The sequence below is a fragment of the Sylvia atricapilla genome, chromosome Z, assembly GCF_009819655.1.
Source record: "Sylvia atricapilla isolate bSylAtr1 chromosome Z, bSylAtr1.pri, whole genome shotgun sequence".
In the NCBI taxonomy this organism is placed as follows: domain Eukaryota; kingdom Metazoa; phylum Chordata; class Aves; order Passeriformes; family Sylviidae; genus Sylvia; species Sylvia atricapilla.
The window spans coordinates 6,887,824-6,913,850 of record NC_089174.1 but is presented as its reverse complement, the minus strand read 5'-3'; the positions used below and the strand labels follow the sequence as shown (position 1 = coordinate 6,913,850).

At 48.6% G+C, this 26,027-nt stretch overlaps 1 protein-coding gene across 4 annotated transcripts in view; it reads left to right on the top strand.

Annotated features, from left to right (window-relative positions):
* Positions 1-26,027, top strand: part of EDA (ectodysplasin A) — a 61,759-nt gene that overhangs the window by 18,839 nt on the left and 16,893 nt on the right. For all 4 annotated transcript variants that reach the window (XM_066338575.1, XM_066338573.1, XM_066338572.1 and 1 more), the window contains exon 2: positions 16,890-16,995. In XM_066338575.1, the coding sequence (XP_066194672.1) occupies positions 16,890-16,995 (106 nt within the window). The remainder of the gene's footprint in view (positions 1-16,889; positions 16,996-26,027) is intronic.

Genomic DNA, 26,027 nt, shown 5'->3' with positions numbered 1-26,027 from the left:
ACGCACTTGAACAGCATCTTAATGAGCTTATGGTTGAGAGCTATTTATTATCTGTTAGAACAGGCCTTTTATTCCACTGGCAGCCTAATTTGCATGGTTTGTTGTAATTAACACCATAAAATGTTTAAACAAAAGTACAGATAGAAATTAAATTTACAGGCATTGAATTCAATAGCATCAGAATAAACCTTTGATTTGTTTTTTTCCTTTGGCAAGAAAGTGATTCACTCAAATTAAATTTAGGAAAAGCTCTCAATGTGGAAGGAGGGATTTAATGAAAAAAAGGCGTCCCAAACTGCCGGAGCAGCTCAGGGGAAAGCCAGGATTTCACTTGGACAAGGCTGCTGAAGGGAAATTCAACTGTTTTGGGTGGGAGAGGTGTCCCAAAATGCTGCATCAGCCACTGCTGGCAGCACACGTGCAGGCAGGATGGTGCCTTCGCTGTCCATCTGTTCCATTTTTTCATCCTCTGGCAACTGTTTTGGAGGCACTGAGGGGTCGGGGTGGAGGCAGATAGGTGGGAGTGTTCCCTGGAATTGTCCAGGGGTGGGTTGGACAAGGTTTGGGAGTGACCTGAGGTAGTGGAAGGTGGGGAAGGAGTGGAACAAGATGAGCTGTGAGATGAGCTTCCAAACCAACCCATTCCAGGATTATTCCATGACAGTTTGGAATATCAACCCGAGGCTGATCCGTGGGTGAAGGGATGCTGTGTCCCAGCCATTCCTGAGGAGCTGGAGGCGTTTTCCAGTGGCTCCTGTGGCAGTACATCCCCTCCTGCTGCAGAGCACGCAAGGTGGCTCTGGAAAAGTCTTTTGTGGCACTAAAAGTGGCGTCACCGTGTCCACCCCCAAATGAAGTCATCAAACCCAGGCCACTTCTGCTCTGATTTATGCAGCAAACATTATTAACAAAAAAAAAAAAAAAATTACATTGTGAGCAAACGATCTCTGGGTGAGGTTTAGATTCCCTTCTATTGTTTAGAATTCTGGGTTTAGTGTTATGGCTGGGATTTGTATAGTCAGAACTAATTTGTAGCGTCTGGGACCGAGGCTTGGAGTGGTGCAGGAGCTGGGATTGAGCTGCTGGAGACTTTAGTGGGGGGGAACACGTGTTCCCTGGGATTTATGGCCTGTGGGTTCTCGGGAGCTGATCCAGCAGGAATTCTGGTAGCCAGAAGATAAATGGGGGGAGTTTAGCACATCTGTGCCTCTGCCTGGATCTTTGAGGTGCTGGTTTGGGGTTCGGAGGGTCATCCACTGGTCCATGCTCTGCATCCCAAGGGATTTGTCCAGAATTTCCTCAGTAAGACATTGCTGTAGAGGGTATTCCCCAACAGGTTGGGTTATGGAGCATAAAAAGGTCTGTCCCAAAGGTTTGTAAATTGGGGTGATGAAAACTGGGGTAATGATGGAGCATATTGAAAGCTTCAGGGCTTTGCAAGCTCCTGGGCAGTTTGCTAAACTTATAGTGGCTTTCCCTCCTTGATTTCCTCCTGAAATCCCTCCTGGATCAGGGTGAAAACCACCACAAGGACCTGTGACTAGAGGACATGAAAAACCGGGAAAAGTGAACTAATAGTAACTTTTTAAAAGAAATAAAGCAAGCATGCACCAACATGGTGCAACTCAAGGAGCAGTGCTGGAAGTCCCATTTTCTTGCCCAGATCATGCACAAACTAAGGTTAGTTAATTAATTTCTGTTGCTGCAGCAGAGAGTTCTCCATGTTGGTTTATTCTCTCTTTTTGAGCATTTTTATTTTTACCTCTGGCTCTTATTGCTTCACTGGTTGCTTCTCACTCTTTCCCAACTAAACCTTTGAAAGTTCAAGGATCTATGAGGCTTGTGTCTTGCTTAGGATTATTTTTTTTTTTCTGTATATGATTATTTGGATTAGTTTGCCAGGGAGAAATCCAGCCCTTCACCCACTGGGTGCTGCAGGTTCTGAGCATTGGCTCTACAGAAAATAAGAATTAATTTAGCATTGTTTGACTTTTAGAGCTGTTTGAATTTGGGATAAACTGGGATGAAGGAGCATCTTGCTGTGCTAGCACCTGCACTAAACTAGCAGCACACTTTTCTAGTTTAGGAGGGATTTGTCATGCTCAAACTGGAGATGCTGAAGCAGGAATAAAGCTTTTTTCCTCTTTCCTCAGTTGCTTTGCAGTGTAAAGAGCCAGGTAGGGCCCTCTGCTGGGGTTTGCAGTGTTAATCAGTGATTAACAAAAGGAAAGTTGTGAAATTAGGGAAGACGCAGAATTTAATGCCTGCAGTTTGATAATTGTGTGGTTTGGGAGTTTTTCACTTCAAATTAGAGGGTTTTGGTAAGGCGATAAGTTGCTGTTACATGTTGGAGGTGCAGGACTTGAGCTGGAAATTTGTTTCTTCTAGCATTGTTTTTTAAGAACAGATTCTCCTTGTATTTACTGTCAGTTCCTCTGGCTTCTCTTTTTCTTTGGAAATGACACATTGGGAATGATGTTATTGGAATTTGAGGGGGTTGGAGTGAGGTTTTTTGGCTCAGGCAACGCAGACTGAATTTTTGGCTTGCCATCCCTGGTCAGCTGATGTGCCCCACGACAAAGGTGACCCAAATGTGTCCCTTTCACCCCAAACCATCCTGTGAGTGTGGTATTCTGTGTCTCCACATCAAATCCCAGGGGAGCAGCTCAGCCTGGGAGCATGTCTGGGCAGGGACAGGAGGGAAACGGGGAGCAAGCTGCTATTAAAGGGATTATTCCCAACATTATTCATCAGCCAGGCTTGAGTGATGGCTTCAGATCTGGCTGTGTTTGTGTTGGAGGGTTGTGTGTGTTGCTGATGGGGAAAGTGGAGCCTTGCTCTAGTTTTATACTGGTTTCATACCAATTTTGGGGAAGTGTTGGTAAAGAGGCTGCTATTTATATTTATATATTTATATTTATATTTTACATTTATATTTTAAATTTATATTTATGTTTTACATTTACATTTGTATTTACATTTATATTTACATTTATATTTATATATTGTGTACATACATTGGGTTTTTGGGGTAGGGGCACTGTCCACCCTTAGCCCATGGACATCTCCATGGACACAGAGCCACAGAGGCTGTGGCTGTCCCATCCCTGGAAGTGTCCAAGGCCACACTGGATGAAGCTTGGAGCAACCTGGGCTGGTGGAAGTTTTCCCTGCCCATGGCAGGGAGTGGAACTGGATAAACTTTCATTTCCCTCCCAACCCAAACCAGTCTGGGATTCTTCATAGCCCTCCTGTGGACAGGATCCTGTGAGCTTGCTCTGGGCTCTTGAGTGTTTGTGACCCAGGTTGTGCCACGTACATCTTCCTTTTCCCTGGGTCAGAGTTTTTCCAGGTCTGCTTGTGACGGGAAGAGCTAACTGCTGGTGGAAAGACTCCAGTGCCACGTGAGATGTGTGTCAAAATCTGCTTGTCAGTGCACAACAGTGCTGCTTAGGGATATGAGCTGGCATTGGTGTCCAGAGGAGAAGCTGGAACATGGATGGGGCTTCAGCTGCAGCAGAACAGAGGGCTCAGGAGAGGTGCTGAACAAGGAAAAGGATGGAGGAGCAGCTTCCAGTGCTGCCTGCTCACACATTCCCAGGGCGTTCTGCTTGCAGTGTAAGTGCTGCTTTTTCACTTCACAGCACCACACAGAATCACTTCCAAGACCATCCAATCCAACCTGGGACCACGTTGTCACCCAGCCCAGAGCGCTGAGTGCCACCTCCAGTCCTTCCTTGGACACCCCCAGGGATGGGCACTCCAGACCTCCCTGGGCAGCCCCTTCCAATACCTGACCACCCCTTCCATGCAGAAATTCCTCCTGCCGTCCAGCCTGCACCTCCTCTGGCACAGTTTGAGGCTGTACTTGAAGAGAAGACCACTTTTGTTCCTCCCTTGGAGCACGGGGCAGGAACGAGCAGCCGCTGTTTGTTGTGGCTGTTACTGCCTTTCCCTGGTTTTTCTGCCTGATGCCTGGCTAAGGAATTATCCCGATGAATACACGGAACAGGCACAGCTCCTGGCTATATGGGATGAGAGCAGCTAATCCACAGGAACACAGCCCAGCCTTTTGTTGCTTCCTTGTGGGGAGTTGTGCAGGACAGGATTTGTCAGCACTCAAAGCCTGACAAAGCGGGGCCGCAGGGAAAGGTGTTGGGACTTGCTGCTGGAGCTGTGTCTGCACACAGACAGCTGGTTCAGGAATCCCTCCTCTCCCCTGGGAATGCAGAACTGACAGCTCTTTTGGCATCCCACAAGGAAGCAGGTCCCGGAGGTGCAGGCAGCTCTCATGCCGCGGGGAGTTGTTTTTTAGCAGTGGGGTGAATTTTTTTGGGGGGGGGGAAGTCACACCTTGTGCTTCTGGGGTTTGATCCCTTTCAGATGTTCTTTCTCCTTTTCTCTCTCTCTTTTTTTTTTTTTTTTCTTTTTTTTTTTTCCTTCGACTCTGAAAGTTGAAAGAGGCCTTGGGTGGCTTCTCCTTTTGAAAGGTGACCTTGCTGCATAAAGTTGTCTGACTCTGTGCTGTCCATGCCCAGTGATATATGGGAGCATCTGGGAATGAGGGGAGGCTGCTCATTAATTCCCTGAATTTCTCTAGGATCGCACGTGTACCTCAGGATCCCTTCCCAGCAGTGGTGAAATGTTCCCCCTTTAATCCCAGCCCTGTGTGCGGAGCTGCCACGTGTAGGCAGAGCAAAGAGAAGTGGGGAATGGGCTTTTTTTGGGAGTCTGGCATATTCCAGTAGTGCCAAGTGTGTCTCAATTAGTCCAGTGTGTGCATCTGTTATTTAACTGAGGCCCAAAGCAATACATTCTCCTTCTGCCTCCCTGGCCATGGTTTAATTAATTAAATTTAAAAATTCAGCCACAAGCTGTAGGTGAAGGTGCTGCCGGGGGAGTGGGAACTGCTTCCAAAATACCATCGTTAAATGGTGGTGTCATTCCCAAATAATCCACTTTATAAGGCTGTTTTATTGGTAGTTTCTGTGCTTTGCTACTTCCAGAAGATCTCTCACCAGAGGCCGGTTCCTGCTCTGCTCACTCACTTCCCACCTCCACCCTGCACCTCTCCAGGCTAATAATAAAAAACAAATCGTTTTCTCTGCTGGAGGAAAGAAAAAAAAAAAAAAGGAGAGTCAGAACTGAGGCTGATGTGATCCAGACCAAAGCATTTCCCTCTCCTTTGGGTGCTGGATGTCCGAGTTCTCTGGGAATTAAAAGCACCAGATGCATTTCTGGCCTTGGGCACCCCGAGCTCCTTGCGGCAGCGTTCTCAGTATCCTTCTCTCCACATGGGATCCTCAGTCATTTGGTTTTTCCTGTTGCAACGTTACAAATTTCTGCTGCCCTGGATTTTATTTGTGGGTTTTTCAGGCTTAGCAGGTAATGGTTATAAATGGAAATTTGACTGCAGCACGTGGTTTCTGGCTGCAGTAAATTCATTCCCTGCGGGCTTGGGGACGGATCCCATGTGTTTTCTCCAGTGCAAATGGTTGTTTCAAACATCCATCTGCTTTATCTGCTGTTGTGTTTACAGTTCCCCTTTGTAGTTCCCAGCAGCATCTCCTCTCTCTCCTCTGCTTTTGTTTATTTAAGATTATGGTAAAATATCCCTCTCATTTGGAGCTGTTTTGTGGGAGCCTTTCCCAGCTTGGCTGATCCCAGGGGTCAGGGGAATAAAATATCATGATCTGATCACCCCAGGGGAATCCCACAGTGGTGGTTCCAGCTGGTCCCTGGTTTTGTTGCTCCTTGGGAATGGGATTTTAGCCAGACCCTGCCCTTGACCTTCCGGGGGTCTGCAGGCAGCATGGCTGGTCATTATTGAAAAATAAAGAGTTTAATCCACTCAGTTTGTAGCAAAAGCTGACCAGTGGACTCATCTTTGTTTGGGTATTGAATTGTATGATGTCCCTGGTTGTTTGTCTGTCCAGGATGATTTAGGAAACCAGTTTCAACTTCAGAAAAACAAAACAAACAAAAAAAAAAAACCCAAATAATACAACAAACAAACCCAAACCAAGCTGTCTGAAAAATCCTAGGAGGATATTTTTGATACTTTTTCCTGGCAAAAGTTAAACATTTTCCATCCTTCTTCAGTTTCAAGCCTTCAGAAGGTTTGTGGGTCCTTCTCCAGCACGTGGTGATGCCTCTCCGTGTCCAGGCAGGAGCTGCAGGGAGCAGCCCGGGGCTCCACAGCCTTTGGAGTTTCCCTCAGGTTTTGTGTCCCCATCATGGGCAAAATATGACCCAGGATGACATTTGAGGTTGCAAAATTCTCTCTCTAAACAGTATTTTTTTTTTTCTTATGCTGAGCCCCAAGCGATGTCACTGCTTGTCTCGCACAGAGAAGTAGGAAAATAGTCCCTGGCTGCAGGAGGGGGTTGTTTTCCTAATTTTCCTTCACCACAGCAGTATTTCCTGTTACTGGTGAGTGTGTAGAGTGCCTGGATGAGACCTCTCCCAGCTCATGTGTCACCCCAAGTTATGTGTTGGGAGTTTTGTGGGACACTGGAGAGAGACTTTGGAGTGCGACCTGGAATGGCAGGACAGGGAATGGCTTCCCACTGCCAGAGGGCAGGGTTAGGTGGGATATTGGGAAGGAATTTCTGGCTGTGAGGAAGGTGAGGCCCTGGCAAGGCTACCCAAAAAAGCTGTGGCTGCCCCTGGATCCCTGGAAGTGTCCAAGGCCAGGTTGGATTTGGCTTGGAGCAACCTGGTCTGGTGTCCCCATGGTAAGGGGTAGAACGTGATGAAATTTAAGGTGTGTCCAACCCAAACCAATCTGTGATCCTATGGTCTTGAATTCCCCACCCTCTGCTGCTGGAATCGTCTCTTTTCTGGAGTCAAAAGCTGCTGGCCAGCTCCAAATACTCCAAGCCCTTTGAGCCTCATTTTAGCCACTGGATGGAATGGATGGAATGGTCCATTAAATTACTTTTCTCGTTTCTATTTTTTTTTCCCCTCTAACCTCCCAGGTTTTTTCAACCTTCTGGGATTTTTTACCTCCTAGTGCCTCAGTTTTACCATATGAGGGACAAGCAGCTGCTGCAGAGGCACGAGCAGCATCCAGGAGCTTGAAACACTAAATCCTTTACTACTTTCCTTACTTAAACTCCTCTCAACAAACAACTCAAGACAGCACAAGACCTTTCTTTTCCTTTCAGCCCCACGAAGTCAGAACATGTCACAGGGGATGCTGAGCTAGTGCTGCTCCCTCCCAAGAGCTGCCCCAGCCCGACACGAGGCAGCTGTGCAGCAGCTGGCCTGGCTGCCTGGCTGGAAACATCTGGATGGGCTGCGGCGCATGGCGGGAGCTGCTGAGCCGATGCTGCTGTGCAGCCTCGGGCGCTGTTTGAAGACTTCTGCACTTCAAAGCCCGGCTCAGAAAGGCTTGGCTTGCACAAACTCACACCTCTGCCTCTGCTCCGGGGGCTGCCGTGGCTCCCACCCGCAGCCAGGGACCCAGGAATGCCGCAGCTGAGGTTGGTTTGCTGGGAAGATCACGGAATTCCTGCGCGCGGCTTCGGGATCCACTCGATCGTGCTGTGCCAGCTGCTCGCGCTCGCTGGCCAGGCCGTGGGGCTTGGGGGTGGGCTGTTTGGATGGAAAACGGAGCTGTTGCCATGTGGAGAGGGAGTGGGGAATGTTGTTCTGATTAGGAGCTGTCTGGTGCTTGCAGCACAGCAGCAAGTGGAGCTGGGTCTGGCGGCCCCAAAGCTGGGCTTGGAGGTGGCCGGAGATGTGCTGGGACTCTCTTTGAGATAGCAGCTTGTGGAAAGCTCACATTCCTGAGCTCCTCCCAGCTCCTTTTCCCGGAGTCCCTATGGCACGTCGTGGCATTTCTGATTTCAGCTCATCCCGCGTAGCTCACAGGCAGCGGTGGGGCAGAGCGAGCACAGTGCTCATGGTCAATCCCATGGCGCTGCTCTGGGCACTCCACGGAGCCATCAAGAGGTCCCATGTGCCTCCTCTGACTCCCTCAGGTGCCCACATGTCCGAGATCACATTCCAAGGGCGAGGAGCTGGCAGGTGGGTCAGGCTGCCACAGGTTTGGTTCTGGAAAGATCTGTCCCAGAAGTGCTGAGATGTTGTTTTCCTTGGGTGCGACAGCTGTGGGAGCTGCTCCTGGTGTCCTCACTTCCTGAGAAGACAGTTCTTGCTGCTGAGCCCACACAGGCAGGAGAAGCAAGTCAGGAGGGGGTTAAACAGCAGCAAAATTGAGGTTTTTTTACAGTGAGGGTAGTTTTTGCCACTACTGACCCAGGGTACCCAGAGACGAGGTGGATACCCCAACCCTAGAAAAATTCAAGGCCTGGTTGGATGAGGCTTGGAATAACCTGGACTAGTGGAAGGCATCCCTGCCCGTGGCAGAGGGGTGAGACAAATGGTCTTGAAGTCCCTTTCCAGCTCAAACCATTCCATGTTTTCTGTAATCCAATTTTTGGGAAGCAAGGTGTTTATTCGGAGGCAGCTCCTCCAGTGCCACGCAACAAGAAGCCTCTTAGTTCTTCCTGGATCCAGGGCTTGAGGGGACATTCCCACTTCTCCCCATTCCCATGCAGTGCCCCCTTGGCCTCCGAGGAGTCCCTGCAGGATCTGGAGTTTTGCAATTCCTGCGTGAAGGAGCATCTCTGGCACTGCACCCAGCCCTGCCTTGCGGGGACTTGTTCCCGTGGCTGTGCCCGGAACGGAGCCTTGCAGAGCTCTTAATCCTGTCTGCATGAGGTCATTGGCTCCTTGACGTTAATTGCAGGGGATCTGATTAATTAGGCAACAGAGCGTAATTTATTTGAGCAGATTATTGTATAGAATTAACCAGGCAGTCACTTTCTCCCACCACAATTCCATGCATCCATGCAGGTGTGGGAATCGCTATTAAAACCTTCACCCTTGAAGTGGATGGCTGGGTAATAACTGGATATATTTCCCAGTTGCTGCAGTGGGCTGTTTATCCACACTATTTCATGGATGCATTATTTTGTGGGTGTTACATTTTCAGCAGACTTGTTTTCGTTTTAGTTCTATTCAGTTTGGACTACTTGATTCCCTCCTCCTGTTTTCCTTCCCTTCCGTTTTTCTTCTTCCAATAAAACGTCATAAAAATTAATCCCCACCGAAGGCCAAATTTAACATTCAGATTGAGAAAAGAGGATTTTAAAGCTCTTGTGCTGAAAAGGGAAAAAAATGCACTCAGACAGGAAGTCTTGGGTTTGTTATGGAGCAAGGAAAAATGTTTTTAAAACTTTATCATAGAATTATGAAATACCAGGATGGTTTGGCCTGGAAGGGACCTCAAAGCTTGTCTCATCCCAGTCCTTTTCCATGGGCAGGGACAGCTTCCACTAGACCAGGATGCTCCAAGCCCCATACAACCTGGCCTTGGACACTTCCTTAAACAGCCCAATTATCTGAACAGCAGAAATATTTAAAAATTGTGAAGACTTTTGAAGGTCCCCCCCCCTCCTCCCCCCCCAAAAATAGATGTTGTCTGTTGGGGCAGAGAGCAAAGGCAGAATGAAGTTCATCAGTCCCAGTGTCTGACAGATGTTCTCCTGTAACTTTCTCCTGTATGGATCCAACTCCATGAGTAAATCCAAACCAATTATTTGCTGCAGGTGGTCCCACTCCAGGCAACAGGGTTATGTAGAATGGAGATAAAAAGACAAATACCAGAGAACTGAAAAATGCAGTTTTAAATTTGGATCTGCAGCTACATTCCCAATGGAAAGCTCCAGAGCAGGATCTGGTTGACCACCTCCTGCAGGAAGAGGTGGCTTGGTCACCTGGAGTGTTGGTCTGCCTTGGAGATGGGTTCAAAAAGGGGTATGTTCATTGAATCAGCTGCTCTTCCCAGGTGTTGGGATTTTTTGTTTTTCTTTTGAAAAACATCTGGAATTGGTGTGAGTTGAAGCAGTTGGATGGCAGAGAAGCACCTGCAGTGGAGGTGATCCAAGGCATCCTCAGGGAATGGTCCCTGTGTGTATGTTATGGTCCATGTTACACTGGCTGTGGGAGCAGTTGAGGTCACTGTTCCTGCCATGGCTAGCAGGTATTCCTAAAAGTGTTTCCAAACCTGGAGAAAGGAGGTTTTCTCCTAAAGAGGAGCCCCAAGGATGATTTGAGGCAGGAGAGAGCCCAGTTCCTCATTTTGCAGGGAACAGAGAGGAGAGGTGCTCCTTTGGAGAGGTGCTCCAAGGGAAGTTGCAGGGCACTGAGGTCCTTTGCTGGAGCAGCTCCTGATTTGGGGAATATTTTTAAGAGGGATTCTGGCTTGAGGAGGATTGTGCTGTTGACCTCCTGTTGTCCTGGAGGAGTTCCAGGTCACGAGGAGCAAAGGCAATGGTGCAGCTGGAGAAAGGATGAGGAGCTATGGCTGATACAGAATTGCTGAGGGTTGGGTTTCCCCAAATCAAGTGTGTGCAGTATTTTATGAAATGCATGAATATTTTGGGAATACAACTGCTCAAATAAGGAAGGAATTGCTGTTGGAATGCAGGAGAAGTACCCATGACCTCCATCTGGAGGGAGGCGTAGCCCAGCTGGCTGAAAATGGGCCTGAAAAGGGCTACAAAAGCTAATTAAAATGTGAAAAACTGAGAATTCCTGCTAATAGACAGCAGATCCCTGCCTGGCGCTGCTTCACAGCTAAATTTGATTTCCTTGGGAGGCAAAAGGAACTGATTTAAGTTCCTTACCTTGCTGACATTGATGCCTCTCAGCATTTAACCAGCCTGTTCCCAGCGAGGGACTTCGCTCCGCTCTGCTGTGCCAGACCCAGAGTTTGCAGCAGGAATCTCTTACTCCTGCTACCAGTAAAAAATTCACTGCAGGTGAATTTTCACGTGCAGTGTTAAACTCAGCTTTGACCCTGTTCTCCTCACATCTGGGTTGTGTTTGAGCTTTCCCTTCAGTGCCAGCAGGTGTAAGGAATGGGAAGCCTCGGCCGTCGCTCAGCTGGAGCCGTGTCCACCTCTGTGACATTGTCCTCCCATTAAAGTCCTTGTGGGAGCCTCCAGCTCCCCTCCAGCACAAAGCAGCTCCAGGGAATGGTGTCTTGGACAAGAGTCTTGGACAAACAGCCTCGTGGTCTTCCAGGCTTGAGGTGGTGCTGTTTTGGGGACAAATTTAGGGATTGAGGTGCTCCTGCAGTCAGGGAAGGTTGTGGGGTGTGTGTAATCCAGGGGTTTGGACTGTGGACCTCTTTCCATTTTGTGCTGAAACCAATTTTCTTGTGGAGGTTTAGGACAGGCGTTTCTGGGGGTTCCACACACGTTGTTCTCCCCGTGCTGATGGAATGCTGGAACCTTCCTTTTCCAAACACTTCTCCCATGAGGAGCAAATCCCCCTGTCTGCTGCCTCTGCCATGTCCTTATCTGCCAGGTTTGCCTGCATTTGCCCCAGGTTCCCTGAGCTGATTGAAAGTAAAAATCAAGCTGTGTGTTCAGTTGGATGAGTGGTGAAAATAAAAATATTTGGGATGTTGCTTATTGAACTAAGCTGAGTGAGCTGGGGAAGGTTTGAATTAGAGGAAAGGAGGAAATTCCTGTTTGGACTTGGAGCTGCAGGACGTGATCACTGCTGTCATAGGTCTGCTTAAAGTCCAGTTCCACACGGAAAGGAGCAAGGGAGAGGGAAGGTTTTGGGAAGGGTTTGGTTCTGAAGGGAAGTTTACAAGACATGTTAATTGTTCTGATGGCAATTAATTCCCTGTGTCCATCTCTTTGCCTTGGACTGAGAACTGGCAGTTGGATTTAGGGTTCTGTCCTGCAAAATACAGTGCCTTTCCTGGGTAATGAAGGTAAAATACCAATAAAAGCTTGGGAAAACCTGCTCCCTCCTCTTTCATTGGTCCCCACTCGCTTTCTGTTACTGGAGTGCTTGGAAGAGCCAGAGTGTCATTCCTGGCCTTCTCCAAACTGGGATTGCACAGTCCCTGGGAGAAGCTTTTGAGCCAAGGACAGGAGTGCTCAGCACATTGGCAGCATCTCAAATCCTGTTCCCAAAAGCACTGGTGCCATGTTCAGAGTGTAGATGTGCTGAGATGGGAGTTCCTGCCTGCTGGAGAGCGCTGTGTCTCCAGTCCATGGAATTCCATGGTCCAAGTCCAAGGTAATTTCTGTTTTCTAGTAGTCAAATAATCTCTTGACTCCTTTGGTTGTCATTTTTGTGAACCTCCTCATGAGTGTTGGGAGGGAGGGAGGTGCTGTTTTAGCTCCTGCCTGAACCAGAGCTCAATCCCTCCTCCCGGCCAAACTTCCCACCTGGATAAACTCCTTAGCATCGCTGGTGTTTTGGGATTATAGAACAGCTTTGCATGGAAAATGCTTTTTAAGTTCCTTGTTGTGTCTGAAAACTTTGGTGAGGATCCTGGAGTGCAGATTGGAAGGAGGGGGAGTTGGGATTTTTTTTGTCAGCTCCAGGATGAAGGATTGTGCCTCTGGGATCTTGGAGCTTCAGCATGAACAGCTGGAAAGGGCAGGAATGTGGCTGACTTTGGGTGGGGAGGATGACAGAGGTGAAGCAACAGGGACTAGAGGAATTCTGGGCATCTTGAAGGGGAGAACCAAACTGGAGCTTCACACAGAAAAAGCTGAGGGAAGGGGTTTGTTTTGGTGTGGAACCTGCTCCAGGGTCATGGCAAGGATCCCCACTGCCAGCTGGGAGTACCAGCTTTGGGGAGGAAGGTGGGTAGGGGAGGTTGTGCCGCCTCTGCTCTCCCCCTCCTGGTTCTGATCACATCCCACGAGTTTTGCAGGCAGGGCTGTGGCTTGTCCTGCAGACAAGACAACGGTGTCAAAGTTCTGTCACGTTGAAATGGGAATTGTTCCCTCGTTTGCTCCCTGCATTTTTATGAGGAGCAAGAAACGACGACAAAAACAATTATTAAAATATGTTGGATGGGGTTTCTTTTCAATAAAGCAAAGCTACTCCCCAAGCTTCTTTATGGGCTGGTGGAATATAAATTATCTTCTTTTTTTTTTTTTGCACCTCATGTGACCAGAGGCAAAGTTCTGGAGGACAATGGGGCTGATACTCAAGTAGCTGCTCCTCTGAACCACAGGCTGAACTTGAGGGCACAGAAAAACAACAGTATTGCTTGCAAAACTGCAGAAAAAGAAAGAGGGAATTTGTCTTTAACAATCCTGTTAAACACTCCTGCAAGAGGATGTGTTCATGCTTTGTTTTTTTTCTCAGGTGCTTTAAGACCAGCTGTGGTTGAGCTGTGTGTTTCTGGATGAGATCTTTGGCTGGTCTTGCTTTGTCAGGGCGAATTGGAAGCAGTTGAAGGCAGAGAATCTTTGGGGTTTTTTTTCAGTTTTCACCCAAAAAGCCTTGTACACCTGAAGGTTTGAGTGGTTTTCCCTTCTGCAGGAAGAAGACACTCATTCTTCCTACCAGCTTAGCCTAAGGAAAAATCCACTCTTTGTGCATAATTGCATAGGTTTTGTTATATTTTTCCACTTTTCTTCCTTTGAAGCTGTCTGACCTTTGGAAAAACATTCCCTTGGTGTCCAGTGGCTCTTCACCAGGCCTTTGACAAGTGCCTGGAATGACAAGCCAAATATTTTATTTTACGAAAAATGCTAATACTTTTTTTTATCCTTACTTGCATGGAATGTCCATCCTACAAATGAGTTTGAGAGGCCCTGCTATTTTGGGAGTTCCCACTGTGCTCTCTTGACGTCCATCCTTCAGCAGCTTTGTCCAATGTTTCCAGGCAGGTTTTGCAGGGAAAACCAGCTCTGTGCCTTTGTTTTGCTTTATTTTGCCCAGAGAAACCAAGGCAGATCCGATTCCCTCCGGGGAGCAATGCCTGTGCTATTGTTTCCCAGGTTATTTTGAGAAATGCCTTCCCCTGGGATTTTTCCTGTGTTGGCTTTTTGACCTTTTTGCATCCTATAGTGATTCTCTTGATTAAACCCATGGTGTTTCTAAAATTAAAGGTGATTTGAGGGGTTTTAGGTTGGAGAAGAAGGGAAATGAGGGATTATTTAGACCGTGCAGGGAAAACACCTGCTCCCAGAAAAGAAGCTGTCTGCGACTTGACTCCCGAAAAATTCTCTGGTTTAAAAGTGCACAGGCTGAGAGAATCAGCTCTCCGTGACTTTGAGGATGGGTTCTGGCGAAATAGTTTTGGTGGACTACGATGATGATGCAGAGGAAGGAAGGAGCCTTAAATGTGATTTTATCCCACCCCCTGCCATGGGCAGAGACAGCTTCCACAGGTTGCTCCAAGCCCCATCCAACCTGACCTCGGGCACTTCCAGGGATCCAGGAGCCAGCCACAGCTTCTCTGGGCAACCTGTGCCAGGGGCCTCACGGGGAGGAATTTCTTCCCAATTTATTACTGGTCTCTTGGGGGTGGTGAATGGAAAAAGCATCCGAGTGGTGCCGGCCACGATTCCCAGACGGACACAGACGGGCCCTTCATGGCTGAGCATTCCCTGACCTCCAGCAGCTGCAGCCCTGGAACAACAGAGCCCTTGAGTCCCCAGAGAGGGGCTTGGCCTTTCGGGAGCTTGGGTGGCTGCAGGAGGTTTGGTCACCCTTTCCCTGCCCCTGACCTTCCCAGGGATCTGAGCATTCCCTCCATCCCGAGCCGGACCCCTGGCCCCTCCATGGCAGTCACTGGAGGGTCAGTGCCATTATTTGCATTATTCAGAGCGCTGTGGAAGGTTTTCCCTAGGGTTTGGCTCCTCTCTCTGCTCACACGGGTTGTGCCCATTCCCGGGGCTGAGTGCGGAGTGCTGCTGCTCCTGGAAAACACAGTTTTGTGGGAGTTGTCCCGAAGCAGCAGCTGCTGTGTTCACAATTAGTGTCACAAGCTGCTTTAACTTTCCTAAGTAAAAGATGTGATTCAGTCATTCACCCTCACTGCCATTTCTCTTCCTGGCTAGAAATGCTGAATTCCTTTCATTCAGATTACTTTTAGCCAAAATTTAGCGGTTTTCTGAGTGGTCAGTGACAAGTGGCATCAGATTAAAACCCGGGGTAGGGCAGCAGAGTTGGGGTTGTTCAGCCTGGAGGAACAGCCTCTGTTTCACCCTGTTCTGTAAAGCTCCGGTCATGATCCAGGCAATAACAGCGTTCCAAAGCCACGCTGAGGATTTACATTGACACTTTAAACCCGAATTATAATTTGTTCCATCAATTAGTTCCACCAATTAGTTCTGCAGCGTCTCGGTGTGAGTTAATTAAGGGGTTTAAAGAGAAATACACTTGTTCTTATCCCTCGCCCTGCTCGGGTGTGTCAGGAAAGTTGCTGGTGGTGCCTGCAGGAGCATCCTGCTCCAGTGTTCCACACCTGGAGCAGCGCATTGGGATGTGGGAGCTTTTGGAATGCGGTGCTTTGGGAACTGTCCTCGCACTTTACTCCTTGTTGTAAACCAGAGCCTTCAGCTTTCAATCCACCCCTGCAACTGGTCTTCCTCAGGAAGGTAAGTTTCACTCCTCATCGCTTTTTAGGGACGTTCAAAAGCCCGGTAAAGTGAGACTTTAGGAAGCTGATCCCAGATCATCCCGCAGTGGTTCGGGGTCCTTTCAGCCACGACATCATTGCCATGACAAACTCCCAGGGATTTTGCAGACCTGCCTGCGCAGGGACAGAAGGAAACAGCAACAGTTTGGGAGTTTGAGAAACGCTTTGGGGGCTCTTCTTTGGAGACCAAAGGGTTTCCAAGCATTTCCATGTGTGAGACTGCAGCCGAGCCTGTTGGAGTAAAGCGAAATGCAGATGTAAAATCTGAGTGAAACACTGGGATGCTGAGGTGAGCTGTTCTTTGGAAAATACCTCGGGAATGCGAGGGAGAGGAGAGGTGGGAGCCCTGGGGCTTGTGAAAAGCCAAAGGGCCGTTTGCGATTATTGCTCTTGATAGGGACTTTTATGGGCTGGAATTTAACGAGCCCTGCAATTCAGGGGAGGTGTTTGTTCTTCTCTGCTCTTTCAAAGGTGCTTTTGATGCCCCTGGTTTTGTTCTCAGAACAATGATGAGCTCGATAACCTTTGGCGCTGCTTTTTGAAGCCTCCTGGTTCTTGTCTTGGGCTGTGTTTTTGTTTTGATGTGTATTTACAGCTTAAGTAACCACGATCGGGTTTCTTCAGCAAGAAAAAGTTGGATGCAGTAACACACAGAAGGTGTTTGGTTCCTAATTGATCTTTGACTTCTCCTTTTATATGAAGTGGAAATAACAGGAAAATGCCGCTGGTGATGAGCTGCCACACCCGGGGTAGCTGGGATTCTGGTTTCCAGCCCCGAATTCAAATTTCTGGGTCGGGATGTTGAACTGTTAAACAGTTTTTAAGGCAGCAATTTTTTTCCTGAATAAGAGGTCACTACGTAAAATTTTTGCCACTTGGCAAATCTCGTGTGACAAATGTTGCTGTAGGTTTAAAGTGTTAATTTATGTGGTATATTGGGTTGGATTTAAAGGTCCCTGAAGACCTTTGAATCTCAGTAGCTAATGAGGCTTGCAGATAAGAGCTTGAGAAAGAAAAAGCTTACTGGCAGTGAGTAACGCTGGAGAAAGAGCTCCAGGACTGAGCGAGTTTTGCAGAGAAAAATTAGGAATTACTGCTTCATCCTTTGTGGTGGTTGAATATTTCCAGCCACAGATCTCCCTGCTACCCTGGCCTGCAGCCCCCCATCCCTGGGGGAAGGATTCTCCATGCTGAAACCCCTCAGGCGGAGTTTTCCCAAGTCCTAGACTGTCTCCAAGGGGACATATCTCCTTGGGATGAGCTGAGATCCGTGAGCCGGCATCTTGCGTCCTCCTCGGCGCTCCTGCTCATCCCTGATGGAAAGGATTTGGCATTTAGGCTCTGATCTCTCAGCTTGGCTGAACCAGCCTTGTAAAGATGCTTAAACTCATCCCTCTCATTACAGCTGGCCTTGCTGAACTTCTTTCACCCCGAGGAGAAGCTGCACGTTGGAGAAGAAGGGAGACGCGTCCGTCGGAATAAAAGGAGTAAAGGCAGCGAGGGGCCCGACGGTGAGTCCTGCTCAGTTTCTCCCTGGTTTTGCTTCTCTCCCAGATGAGGAATTCCAGGAGTTGTGATTTCTGCAACTGTAGGTCTTGTGTGAATTAATGCTGCTTAGGAATTCCATCCTTGACTCCTGGAACTGTGCTCGTTTAAGGCTTTGATTTCTACTTGTTTGCCTTTATTTGTTGTCCTGCACACCCGGCTTTGCTTAAAATCACCAAGGAGCTTTTCACAATCCAGCAAACAGCTGGGAACACCTGCATCCCAAACTGGTGACTGCTTTAAGGGGATTTTGAGTTGCCGTGGAGTCTGAGGTGGGGTCAAAGCCTCTGCAAAGGGAAGGCAAAGTTGTACAAAGGTTGGATTAAAAAAGCATAAAGGTTTCTGATTTCTTTGTGAGGAATTTGATTTCCAGTCCTGGCTTTCCGTGATTGCCATGACACAAAGACAGGAGCATAAACTCCTGGAAGAGCTCCCGTGCTCCCTGCTGCAAGAAAGCACAGATCACCTTTTATAGGAGTGGAGAAAGGACTGGATGCCAAGGAAAGCAGGGACAGAACTTATGGAATTGTGGTTCTGTGCCTGGCTAAGCCCAAGTCCTAACTCCGTTATCATTGTTAATTTTCCAGTCCAGCTCTGTGAGTTTCCCATCTCCCCTGAAACCTTTGCATTTTCACGGTGGAGAAGCATTTCCCTGTGGCTCTGCTCCAAGAGAGAGCTTGGTGAAACTCCCTGGATTCCTCTTGCCTGGAATGCTGACAAGTCTGATGCATTTGGTACAGACTCCCTGAGTGATTCCAGCCCAGTGCAGGCCATCATTTTTGGAGCTGGTGTCGCTCTGGTGCTCAGATGGCTCAGGCAGCATCCCAGTCCTTTTCCCAGTCTCCTTGAAATCTATTCCAGTGTCTTCACCCCTTGCTTATGTAGTAGCAAGTTCCCACTGGAGGCGAGCGGTGTTGATGGAGCGCTGCTGGCAGATGTTGGGAGGAATTAACTTCATCCCTCAGGCTGCCTCTGCCTTGCCAGATGTGCAGAGAGCTGCTGAGGAGAGAGAGAGAGAGGCTGAAGGTTGGTGTCTAACGAGGGTTTTGCCCATCACCCTTGTGCCCAGTGTTGTCCTTTCATGACTGGCATTCCTTTCCTGGATTTCCCTGGTGTTCCCTGGATGCTCAGGGTTGAGTCGGGCCAGAAATGCAGAGCAGTTCCACCATTTATCCAGTTTTGGGAGGGGAATGGGGCTGGGGAAGGGTCTAAGCACCAGGAGCAGCTGAGGGAGCTGGGAAAGGGGCTCAGCCTGGAGAAAAGGAGCTCAGGGGGAACCTTGTGGCTCTGCACAACTCCCTGACAGGAGGGGACAGCCGGGGGGGTCGGGCTCTGCACAGGGAACAGGGACAGGAGGAGAGGGAATGGCTTCAAACTGTGGCAGGAGAGGGCCAGGTTGGACATCAGGAGGAATTTCTTCATGGAAAGAGTGGTCAGGTCTCGGAAGGGGCTGCCCAGGGAGGTTTGCCCATCCCTGGAGGTGTCCAAGGAACACCCAGCTATGGCACTCAGTGCTCTGGGCTGGGATGGGTCACAGGCTGGACTCAGTGTTCTCAGAGGCCTTTTCCAGCCTCAGTCATCCTGTGATTCTTTCCCATGTCTTTTTGAAAACTTGGGATTTTGATCCCACAGGTGGTGGAGCTGGGAAAAACTTCCAGAGTGACAGGTTGTGTCCCTCTGGCTTTGGCAAGTGGTTGCCCCGCGTTTGGCTGTGTTGGTTTTAGAACTGCATTTAGCAAGTGGGAGCTGTCAGGGCAGGGCTTGACCTTGTAACAACCATAAAATCGAGAAACAAACAAAGCCACAGCCTTGGGGAGCTCAGGCTGTTTGTTTTAGGCCTTCATGAAGGAATCTTGCTGTCAGAGCAGGGCAATGAATCATTAAGCTAATAAATAAAATCATGTCATGGTCCTGATAACACCGTTTTCTTCATGAGTTTCGCAGAGGAAAAGTTGATCAAATCTTTGATCTCCCAAGAGCCTCCCAAAGATAAAAGTGGCTGAACTATAAATTCCCAGAGGGAAGGAGATGTGCTTTCCACTTGAGGCCTCGCTAATATTTGTCTGGAATTAATTTTACGAACTTTCAAGTGCTTTTACATATGCAGGGAAAGACTGAAGTGATACAAGGCTGGGGCTGGAGGGAGGCTGCTCTGACCCTTCCTGGCTCTTCCAGTCCTGCTCATCCTTTTACCAACAACAGGCTGGCTTTGATGGTTTTTATAAACGTCAGGGAGAACGTGGTTCCTTTCCCAAAAGCTTTTTCTTTTTGGAGGATTTGCTTTCAAGCCTTTTCCTGTGAAAGAGGTGATTTTGGGGCAGGGCAGAGCTGGTTGTGTGCAGCCAGGGGAGAGTGATGGCCCTGGCTGTGCCCAGAGCACAGAGCCACAGGGATGGGACATGGGAGCAGCAAAGGTGCTTCGGTGCCTCTTTGTTAAAAAAAAAAAAAAAAAAAAAAAAAAAACAAGGAAAATTGTGTGCAAAGCCATCAGCTGGATCCTGTCAGTCCCCAACAGGACTCTGGAATTTCAGGGGCTACTCCTTGGAGGACTCTGGTTTCAGCCCTCTGACCCTTGATGTTTTATGGTTGGGTTTGCTTAATTTTGGATTGTAGTCGTGCACCCACTGTGCCATGGGGCCACCTAAAGCAGCCCAGGTTGTGTCCTGGCTAAGGTCCCTCTCCTTGTCCCTGCATCCCTCCAGCCCTGGGGCATCCCACGGGATCACTGGGGGCTGTGCCTGTCCCAGTCCCGGGATCATCATCATCTTGAGGCCACTTTCCAGTCCATGCTCCCAGACCCAACTTTTGCACAGCTTAAAGAACTGCCACTAGTTTTTCCAGCTTCTCAAGGCCCAGGATTATCCCATTTCCACTCTGTTTTTCTTGCCTCTTTTCTCCTCAGTGTTCCCATCTCCACCTGCCACTTAATTCACTTTAATTCTCTAAAACCTGCCCCTCTCCAATGCCTCTTCCCTATTTTCTCCTCTCCCCCTCCTTCTCTTTTGCCCTGGTGTATTTATGCTGCCGTGGAACTGCCGCTGCTCCCAGATGAACAAATCATTCTGGAGCTGCTAATTAGCAACAGTTGTGCTAAAAGGAACCATCAAGGATGTTAAATTAGTCCACTTTTAAATAAACTGGGTATGAAATGTTAGATCTCTATTCCCAGAGTGCCAGTAAAAATGCTGCTGGCTCTTTGCTTACAAAGCCAGAATCTGGGAGTAGCATGGTTGTAACTCCAGAGACAATTCCGTGCTCTGGAGGTTATAAATAATGACAGAGCATTTACAAAGCAGATGTCAATAGGACTCTTTAAAAAACATTGTTTTAAACATATAAAATAGTTTCTTTTTCTCCTACTTTCATCTCTGTTCCCAGTTAGATCCCTGCCGGGCTGCTTTCCTGGTTTCTGGGCTTTTTGCATTTGGGGTTGTTGGTTTGTTGTTGTTCGGGGGTTTTTTGTTTTTTTTTTTTTTTCTCCTTCCTAGATTTTTTTCATACTGAGCTTGGTGAGAAACATCAGGGATTGTTCTCCAGGCTTTGATTGGGAGCATGGCAGCTGGGAAGAGGCTGAGCAGATGGCTGGCCTTAAGCTGACAACAATTTGGTTCCTACTACTTTGGCAATTCCTCCTGCCGAGGAAAGTCCTGGAGAAGAGCTCCGGCGCTGCAAATGGCTTTGGGTTGAAAGGAAAATTAAGTTCTGGGGGATTTGAAGCTCTTCCCCATCCCTGTTCCTACCTGGAGCTTTGGAAGTGATGCTCCAGCTACTTGGATCCAGTTTCACCCTCTTAGGATTTGCTTGGTGGTTTTAGGGCGATTCCAGTGTGGTTTTAGGATGGTTTTAGAGTGGGTTTTGAATAGGTTTAGAATGGTCTTACAGTGATTTAAGGGTGGGTTTTGGATGGTTTAGCAGATAGCTGATGCCAGAGCCTGGCTTTTAGAGTGGTTTTAGGGTAATTTTAGGATGGTTTTAGAGTGGGTTTAGGGTAGAATTTGGATGTTTTCTGGATGGTTTAGCAGGTAGCTGATGCCAGCCTGGCTTTTAGGGTGAATTTAGGATGGAGTTTGGATGTTTTCTGGATGGTTTAGCAGGTAGCTGATGCCAGCCTGGCTTTTAGGGTGAATTTAGGATGGAGTTTGGATGTTTTCTGGATGGTTTGGCAGGTAGCTGATGGCTTTTAGGGTGAATTTAGGATGGAGTTTGGATGGTTTAGCAGGTAGCTGATGCCAGCCTGGCTTTTAGGGTGAATTTAGGATGGAGTTTGGATGTTTTCTGGATGGTTTGGCAGGTAGCTGATGGCTTTTAGGTTGAATTTAGGATGGAGTTTGGATATTTTCTGGATGGTTTAGCAGGTAGCTGATGCCAGCCTGGCTTTTAGGGTGGGTTTAGGATGGATTTTGGATGGTTTTGGGACAGTTTAGCAGGTAGCTGATGCCAGTCTGGCTCGGGGTGCCTGGCTCCACCCTGGGCAGCCTCAGTCCCCCAGGTGCCCTGTCCCAGCCATCCCCCTTTCCTGACCCAGCAGCACTGACCATGCAATTGGACTTTTTCTCCACGTTTATTTTTTTTTTTTAATATCCAGCTCACAATAGCGACTTTTCCTGCCGGCTTCCTCTCCTGTGGAAAGGGCAGGTTCGTCCCTCTGCCTCCAGAACAATGGGTGCCTTTGTGTCCAGCCCCATGCAATTCCCAAAGCCCTGGCGTTCCCAGAAACACAGATGGATGCAGGGCGATAGAGCCTTATTGTGCTCTGAAACCATGGTGATGAGCACGCAGTAAATACTGGACATTTCCTGGATCCTGGAGCACAGGAGACGCTCCCAGAAGGAAAGGCTTACCACAAAGTGCTTGTTCTTACTGTTTTCCCCCGGAGTTTCTCTGTGATTTGCCCCTAAATGGAAGAAATTTGGAATAAAATGGAAGAAATAAAGAAATTTGGGGATAAACTCATCCCTTCCCTGGGATGTTGCTGTCAGTATTTGTTATTACTGTGATAAAATTAATGCTGCTGCTTATTTACATATCGCTATCTCCATGTTACTCCCAGACTTATGATAACAGGGATCTGTTTAGGGTCTATAAGGTCTTGTCCCTAAAAACCCAGAGTAGTCTTTAGGTGCTGGTTCCAGCTCTGTTCCAGCCCTGCCACTGGTTGCACAGAGAAACTGCAGATGTTCCTGGAAGTGTCCAAGGCCAGGGTGGACAGAGCTTGGAATCACCTGGGATAGTGGAAGTTGTCCCTGTGCATGGCAGGGGGTGGAACGGGAAGAGCTTCAAGGTCCCTTCTCACCAAAGCAGTTTATGACATCTGTGATTCTCTGACTGCTGAAGTCCAGAATTCCAAACTGAGCTCTGCTGTGTTTCTCTCCCAGTTGAATGTTAAACAGGAAAAGCTGAGAGAGGCCCAAGCCCAGTTGTGTGGTGTCCAGGGTGAGGAATATTCCCATCTCATGGGGATCACAGTGGAATGAAGGTCTGTGTGTCCTGACCCATCCACAACCTGCCTTTGCCCCCTGGCTTCTTCAGCAGCCCTTCCAGTTGGCATCTGGATTGTTCCAGAAGGAACTCAGCTTTGTTATTTGGAAGTTTACAAAGCTGTGATGAGGTGCTGCTGATCTGATCCATCCCTGGAGCTGCCATGGGGGTGTTCATCCTTCCCTGGCTGGGATAAGGCTGCAGGGTGGCCACCGGGAGATTTGGAGCTGCTGAGGATGAGAAGGAATTCTCTACTCATTGTCACCTGCTGGCACTTTCATATACTTGCCCTGACTGCACTTGTGTGTGGATTCTGAGCTCCCAGGAGCTGTGCTCAAACTAGACCAGGGCTCAGCTCCTTTTCCAGCTGCACTTTGAGGGTTTTGTTGGAAGTGACTGGTGATTCCGTCTGAACTCCGCTGCCGAGACCCGGGGCTTTTCGGAACGCCCTGGGTCAAACGTTGAGCTTCAGGAATCTCACAGAGTTCCTTGTGTTACAAAACAGGGCCAGCACTAATGAAGGGAGAACAGATGTTCCAGAGGGGCAGGAATGTGGCTGCAGCTGAGCCGTGAGTGCAGCTGAGCTGCACCGAGCGCTGGAAATGCCGGGCTCCTCTGGAAGCTGCTGCTCCCTTCCCGCAGCATGAGAGGCTCCATTGTCTCCCTGCTGGAGGATTTGCAGCTGAGCTTTGATTTCGGTGAATGAACCCTCAGCCAAGGAGGTTCTGCAGGCTCAGCACGTGCTCCAGGCTCCAAGTGGAGGAATTGTTATGGAACTGGATCAGATCCACCTTCTCCACCTGAGCCCCCCCTCGCTAAGGTCCTGCCCCTGCCATCTCAGAGATCCTCCTCCTGCAGTTTTTGAGATGAAAAAGCGGTTTGTTTTTTTTTTTCTGTCTGAGAGGGTCATGGCAGGACTGAAGGGGAATCTCCCAATCCATACAAGTATCTCCAAAGGGTATCAGAGGGTAGTGCCAGGCTCCAGGACAAGGGGAAGTGCCCATAAACTGCAACACAAAGAGTCCCACCTGAACACAAGGAAGAGCTTCTTTTCATGAGAAAGAAGCAGAGCCCTGCAACAGCTTCCCAGGGAGGGTCTAGAGCTTCCCTCTCTGGAGACATCTCAAATCCACATGGACATGTTCCTGTGTCACCTGCACCAAAGGATGACCCTGCCTAGGACTGGAGGTTCCTTCCAACTATTCTGGGATTCTGTGGACAGCCAAACCTGGAGCTGGTGCTCTGCTGGTGGCAGTCGTGGTTGTCCTCACTGTGCCCTCTCTGGGCACTCACTGGAACCCTCTCGGCTGCCACAGAGCAGCTGCACCAGCCCAGAGCTGCAGAGCTCCAGTGAGGAATTCCCCGGGGGAAAAGCTGTGAATGAGGCTGGGGTTGAATGTTTTCATGAGGGCTTTGTTGGCCGTGATGTATGGAGACATTGTTGGAGTCATATCTGATCCCACAAATTCCAGCAGGATTTGGGGAAGTGCCTTAATTGCTTTCAATGGATAAATGCAGGGGTTGGCTGAGCCAGGCAGCATTCCCCGTATCCCAGCTGCTGCAGGGACTTCATTTGAACTTCCCAAGAGTGGTGGAGTCTCTCCTGGGTTTCCTTTTCCCCACTTTTTTCCCTTCTTTGTCCCCCTCATCAAATTCATCCAATCCCCACTAGAACGATGGGGTCTCTCTTGGGTTTCCTTTTTTCTCCTTCCTTCCCCTTTTCTTTTTTCCTCCTTTTCCCCCCGTTTTTAGATTTATCCAGCTGTAAGTACGTGTGGATGCACACGGGTAGATCCTTGGATACAGACCCCGCGTTTTCCCGTGTAATTAATCCATCAGTTCTCAGGCAGCTGCTCAATGCCATGGAGGTTTTCCATCCAATTAGGCAGGGTTATTGATGGGAGGAGGAAAAGCACGTCAAGTTCTGCAGGGATGAGACAGTCAGAGAGGTTTCCTCACACCTGCCCTCGATTCCTTATGGATAACCACGGGAAGAGCTCATTTCAAACATCCAGCAAACAATTCGGGAGAGCCTCTCGTACTCCCACTTCAGACCTTGCTGCTGCCCCACTTGGGAATCATTTCTGCTGGAATTCATGACATATGTTCGTTGTTTATCTTAGCGGGATGTGACTGAAAATGTCAGAGTGTTTTGTGTTAGGCAACAACCGAATAAAACAAACAGAATAAAAACACAGCTGTAATGAAATGCTACGCTTCAAATTGTTGGATTTAAATATGTGGGATTGATAAAGGAAGCAAGAGGGTGCAGTGGTGGATAGAAAATCAGCCTGGTGACTCCAGCCAGCAGCCAAAAAAAGCCTTGGGATCCTCGAATTAGAACTGGGAATGTTGTTTGTCAGCTCTGCGCTTGGAATCCAACCGAAATGCCTGAAGGGAAACAAAAGGCACATCACATCCTCCTTCCAGAGCCAGCCAGAGGGTGGAAAATGAAATATGATGGCCACAGGTTCTGGTGTGAACCCCAGGAACTTGGCTGGGACTGGTGATGTGGGAGCAGAGCTGAGGAGGGTGGAGATTTCTGTTTGATTGGCTTTTTGTGTTTCAGAGGAGGCAGTGCAAGAGGATTTTGCCAGCAACAGTGGCTCTGGTTAATTGGGAGCAGGATTTTGTCTTTGCTCGTGACCACATTTGTGCTGTGGTGTTCTTGCACCTACTCAGAGACTGCAGCTGGCTTTTTAGAGCCTTCTGGTACCAGCAGCCTGTCCTGGTGCTTTGCCATTGATTCTACAGTGGATCTGGATGGGATGGAGGTGGTAAATCACCTTGGTTGTTCCTTGTGTCCTGTAGAGCCTTGGAAATTCCCATTGCACTGAGCAGGGACACATCTTCCTTGCTCAAGGAAGAGAGGAGGGATTTTCAGCAGAGCTCTGGCTCCTGGAGAGCAGAGTTGAGGTCATAGGGTGGGGAGAACCCCAGGAGGTGACTGGATCCAGCCTCTCCTCCTAAATGGGACCAGCACTGTGACAGAGGTGACGACAGCAGAGGTGACAGACCTCTGAAGGACAAGGTGCTGTTCCACCCTGGTTCTCCTACAATGCTGCACTTGTATTTTTCTTTGTGCCAAAAAGCCCTCAGGAAGGAGATACACAGGGCTGGTGGGGCTCTACCTGCTCCAGCACCTCCCTTCAGACAGCACCTGGTACCCTTTGAGCCCCATCATCCATCTGAAGGTGGAAAAAAACCTGTGGAATGCATGAGCACAACTAATTCAACCTGCTGCTTTTGTCCTTTCCAGACCTTTACCTGGAGCAAAATTCAGGTTGATGGGTGAGTTTTCCCTTAAGTCTGTCTACTGTTCACATTTTGGTTCTGATCATCTGCAGTAACCACATTTTTTTCCCCCTTGGACAGGATTAAAGATCAGGATAAACTGCATCACAACCAACTGCCCCTGTTGGCATTATCTGTTAATTTGTGTTTAACTGTCTTTAGGAGCTTCACCAGATGATTCCCCAAGGAGTCCTGGGTTTTGTCAAGCCGAGCAAAAATCTCTGAG